The sequence below is a fragment of the Pteropus vampyrus genome, unplaced genomic scaffold (assembly GCF_000151845.1).
Source record: "Pteropus vampyrus isolate Shadow unplaced genomic scaffold, Pvam_2.0 Scaffold13, whole genome shotgun sequence".
Taxonomy (NCBI): Eukaryota; Metazoa; Chordata; class Mammalia; order Chiroptera; family Pteropodidae; genus Pteropus; species Pteropus vampyrus.
The window spans coordinates 7,297,928-7,303,313 of NW_011888794.1; the positions used below are offsets into that span (position 1 = coordinate 7,297,928).

Genomic DNA, 5,386 nt, shown 5'->3' on the forward strand with positions numbered 1-5,386 from the left:
CTCAGTTGGAACTAAGGCTAATTTTATGAATCTCTGTGCTAATGTCCTGAGTTGCTAGAGTTATTTCTTGTACCCAAATCAGAACTGCATGTTTACAAGGTCTTGGCTCCATGTCACCTCCAGGTGGTCAGAAGCTGGATAACTCAAGGAAATAATTCAAAGGAAAGGGTGACTTTTAAAGGAGAGAGGGGAGTGGAACACACTGATGTGTGGAAAACTGCTGTAGCTTTGTAGCTAGATCTTGGGTATACGCAGCAAACTCTATCGCATGGTTTCAGCTCAAAGCCCTCCATCACACGCCCTCGAAGTCTTTTCAGCTCTATGCTCTTGGCCCCTCTTAGCCTTGCTCTTGCCTGGAATGCCTTTTATCTGGCTGTCCCACCACTCTTTTCTGCCTAGTGGAAGTCCATGCATCCCTCCTTTCACCTTTCTGGATACCCTCCTTGATTTAAATAACTCCTGTCTTTGTTCTCAATGAACTTTTAAAATAACTGCTATAACAATTAGATTATTTTGTTATAAGGTTTTGTGAACCACAGGAGACGGTCAGCTCAGCAAGGGCGTGGCTTAGCGCTTTCTGATTTTTGGTGCACCCCCCTGCCACCCCAGGGCGGGCTCTCAGCACTTAGGCACCGAGTCGGCGCTCAGTAAATATGTCGAGAAGGCATCTTTCTGGAGCATTTGGGGGCGCTGTCGTTCTCTCCCACCTAGCACCCCTTCAAGCACGGATCCTAGAACTACTTTTCCCAGGGGCCACCACACCAGGGCCTCCCGGAATGCGCAGAGAGAGGGTGAGCGATCATTTCACATTCCAGAGCTGCTCAAATGGCGGCGCAGAGCGGGTCTCGCCTGCTTTCCAGGTTAGAAAGACTGTTTTCTCCAAATTCCAAATAAACCCAGACAGGTGACTTGCTGGTAAATTCCCGGCGCTTCCCAAGCCGGACCCCACCCGGTGCCCTCAGGGTGAGCGGCCGAGGACCCGCAGAGGGTTGACTGGCTAGAGGGACGGACGGCGCAGCCAATCACGTTTCTTCGTGGAGGGAAGGGGCGGGCCCTGGGTGTGTCAGTGACTAAGCGGCACGGGATTGGCGGGTCCCTGGGAGATCCGCGGTGGCGGGAGTTTTCGGATGTGTTGGCGGCGGCCGGGGCCGCAGCGGTTGGGCTGATCCCGGCTGGCGGTGCGGGCGGCAGAACCCGGAGGCGATTCCACCCAGGATCCTTGAACTCCCGGCCTGCGGCGTGCAGGGCGGCTGCCCTTTTCCTTCCCGCAGAGCCGTGGCGAAATATGGATCGGCACCAGTCGCGACTGCACCACTCGACGCAGGGCTTAGCAGCCGGCGCCCCCTACCCCTCCTCCGCCTCGCTCCGCAGCTGCAGGGAAAGCATGATGCCACGCAGGAAGGGTCTCCAACACCCTCCGCAGCCCGGCGGCCGGGAGGTGTCTGGAGAGAAACGCCCCAAGTTTGTAAGTGTCGCCTGGGGCGGGGGTACAGCAGCCCCTGCCCAGTCAGTGGGCTACGGCTCTGGTCCCAGGACCTTTCAATTTCATTGGGTCTATAGGGCCTGGGGGGCAGGGGGCTTAATTTTGTTCTTGGTTTCCAGAGTTGACAATCTCTTAATAGATTTCGACATGGTTCAATTCAGTTTGGACCCTCTGACAGATACAGTGACCATCTGTTGCCCCCCATTTTTTAAAGCTGTTCAAATGTATACGTCTTGACGTCACTTAGGTAGAAATTGCATTTTTTAAGTCGAGCTTCTCCCCTTGACTCCTGGCATCTGAGGATAAGAGACAACAAAGTGAATATTTAGGTGATAGGGTTTTTTTTTTTCTTAATATTTTAATCTAAGAAGAACTTTTTAAGGTGGATAAAATTTTCCAACTCGAAATAGCTCGTTTTAAAACTTGGGCGGGGCTGTGTGGTCACTGCTAAAGAATGTTAGGTTAGATTGGAAAGAAGTCCAAGTATTTGAAACTCCCTATTCTGATTGCTTCTCTTACTCACATTAACAGTCAAGGGGAGTGTCATGATTAGCGCCTTGTAAATCTTTTTATTGGTGTCTACTAGTGGAAGAATAGGCAGTGATCATAGTTTGTGTGTGTGTGTGTGTGTAAATAAATGACGTAGAGGGTTAATAGATTTGGGTTGAGACCAACAGAATTAAAAATTTAATACTGACCCCTCTCTTTTCTCTTGGGAGTATGCAAAAATTTTTTTAATCATAGGTGAAATTGTACAGCAAGGAATGTGCCTTCTGTGAACAAATAAAAATTGTTAGCAATTTAAATTAGGATATACAAATTAAGGGAATAAAGACCTGTGGATGAGGAGTGAATTGCTAAGTATAACACTTAAAACTGATGAGTAAAACTGGGAGTAGAGCAATGAGATGTATCAGAATACTGAAAATGAGGGATGACATGGGTTAATGATGGTAAATTAAGTGTCAGAATGCCCATTGGAATGTTGAAATTTTGTGGGAGGATCAAATATGTTGTTGACTGTTATCTTAACAGAGCTGAGGAATAAATAGGAGAGAGTTAAACTGGCAATGAAAGATTCTACGCAGTATGAGAGGAATCCACTGGGACAATAACTTTTCCTTTCGCAGTTTACTTTCTGGGTTAATGTCATTTTGTCTCTGACTCCTGTGCTCCAGAATATACAAAGTGTGATTTTCTGTGACCAGCACAGATGTCATGAAAACAAAATGTATATTAGTATTTAGGTTTCGTTTCATTGAAGGATGTATCAGGTGATTTGGGTTCTAGTCTCTGTGTTGTTTTTCATTCTTAGGTGTTTTGAAAGGGTTATTGTATAGATGAAAAGACATCTAAAGACAATACTTTTAAGTTCTAAAGCTAGTAAACACATCTAAAACACTATTTTTAGATAGGAGTCTGATTTGAATTGTGACTTCATAATTAATTTAGAAATAATTTATACCATAATCTCTGAAACTAATGTAGAGTCTTGCTTACATGGTAATTTCTTTAGATGTATTTTCCATTTCACTAATTTTGTCATCAGCTATGTCTAATCTGCTATCTAACGTGTTCTGAATATTTGGGTCTAGCAGTTATTTTTATTTCTGTAAGTTCCATCTGCTTCTTTTTCAAATCTGCCTGATCATTGTTTCATTTCTTTAGACATTTCCTACTTGGCTCTTCTTCTTATTTATTTGACAGTTGTTTTATGTGGAATCTTTGTACTGTCTACCTTAACTCAAACTCAGCTGTGGCTCGCTTTCTCTTCCTGTGTTTGTTGATCTTTATAAGCCCACTGTTATATCTTAACCTATCTTCCAGGAGGCCAAACTGGGGATGCTTTTCTCTGGAGATGATTTGAGTCATTTTCCACCAGGAGCCTGATTTGGGACCATCTTTCTGTTGAACTGGGACTCTCAGGGGGGCCTGGAGTTCTAGGCTCAGCTCTAACTCTAGCCCACGGCTTAGTATCCCAGTCTCAAGGCTGCCCTGTGAATAGTTCTTTCCAGTCTGCCTCCTTCTCACTGTTCTCACTCCCAACCTAGTAACTCTTGATTTGGGCAGGGAGGGTGGTCTTTGGAGACCATCCATCCCTTCCTCATGAGTTCTCAGCAAGGCCTCAAAAAATGACTGTTTAACTTATAGTTCACTTTTCTGTACTGATGGACGGCAAGTCGGTTCTTGGCTTTCTTAGATTTGGTGTGAAGTGCCTGAATCTCTTCAGGTCACCTCATCATTAGGTCACCTAGGTGCCTGGGGCGGCTGCTTTTGAGTAGTAGAACAGGTAATGCTGGGTGGTGATGTGAGTGGAGCAGGGATAATTCAGGTGTTTGATATTTTGCATACTTACAAAGCTGCAAGCTGGTAGTAGAACTGAGTGGTACACTGGCCACTTGCTCCTGTTTTAGTTTGAGAAGGCAGGAGTTCTGGTGCCCGCTGGATCCCCGGTTTACTTTGAGCCCTGCAAAGCAGACAAAGCCTTGTTTTCTACGGAATGTATAGTTGTGGGCCTCAAGTTACTTTTGAATTGTGTATAAAAGTTTGTAGTCTAGAACCTCTCCCCATAGGTATGTGTAAATAGTAGAGATCAGGTTGGCCGCACAGTGAATCGACTGCTTTTGGGCTGTCTGTGAACTAATCGACTTGGTTTCAGTTGAAAATATAAGTGGTGAGTGTCGAGATGCTGGGGGTAGATGGGAAACAAACAGGAGGCTGGAACGACAAGGCAGGTACCTGGTGAAGACTTCGTAAAAGCAGATAGATTCAGTATGCTCATTAAGCTCGATGCCTTCCCTGGGTCACACCCTCAGTACCTGGACCTGAGTCCTGTTTCCCTTCTAGCACAAAATAAAAGAGCTGCTTTTCATTGACGCTGGGCACTTCATTCCTACCTCCCACCCCTGTTAGAAACACACAGTACACACAGCGCTGGCCACCAGATCCACAGTCAGAGCAGGATATGTGGCTTCTGGAGAAGTCTCTGTCTCTAGGATATGGGCCAGTCTTTTGAAAGGAGGCCTGTAAATTTGGTGATCCAACTTGGCGGGGTAGCTCTTTTTAATTAGGAATATCCTTTAAAAGTTCTAGTAGACTTTAATGTAGATCTTGCATTTAATCTATGGTTTCCATTGAATAGATTATCGATTATTGTTTAATTTTGCCCTTACGGTACCTTCATTTTGGTTGTGAAAGATTTTTCACCCTGTCCATTAATATCCGTATCTCTGTGGTGTTTGAATATTATTAGTAATAAGTTATGGTGAACCACGCATTGTTTTAGATGCTTTATAAATATCGACTTCTTTAATCCTTACAACAACGCTATGAAGTAGGTAGTATTATTAGCCTTGTGTGCTAGATGAGAAAACGGAGGTGCAGAGGTTAAATTGCCTTAGGTCACACAGCTGCCACTTGCTGAGGCTGGGATTTGAACCTAGGCGCTGTCTCTATCCTCCCACGCAGCTGGGAATCTTAATCTTTACTGCTTCAGTTCTCATTCAGGGACCATTAACGGTAGCTAGCAATGCCTTTAATCAATACAGAATTACCGATTTCTTGATTATAGGCTGCTTGTGAGGTAGGATAAAATATTAGATTGTACTGGGAACTTGAGTAGAGTTGAAATCAGAGTAGGCTCGATGACATTAGGGCATGCTTGCCTAATGCTTTGGGTTTATTCGGAGGCAGAAGTGGTGGCTGAATGATGATTCCCCCAAAGATAGGCACGTCTTACTTCCTGGAACCTGTCGATGTTACCAGAGATGGCAAAAAAGGACTTTGCAGGTATGGTTAAAGTTAAGGTTTTTAAGATGGGGAGGTTAGCCTGGATTATCAGGATGGGTACTAGGTGCAGACATTTGTATCCTTATAAGGGGAAGGCAGCGGGAGATTGGACTA

The 5,386-nt window shown here is 44.9% G+C and overlaps 1 protein-coding gene across 1 annotated transcript in view; it reads left to right on the plus strand.

Annotated features, from left to right (window-relative positions):
- The first annotated feature begins 1,103 nt into the window (after positions 1-1,103).
- DIAPH3 (diaphanous related formin 3) overlaps positions 1,104-5,386 on the plus strand; it is a 445,967-nt gene continuing 441,684 nt past the window's right edge. Inside the window, exon 1 of the mRNA XM_011381028.2 lies at positions 1,104-1,465. Coding sequence (XP_011379330.1) covers positions 1,286-1,465 — 180 coding nt within the window. The 5' untranslated portion in view covers positions 1,104-1,285. The remainder of the gene's footprint in view (positions 1,466-5,386) is intronic.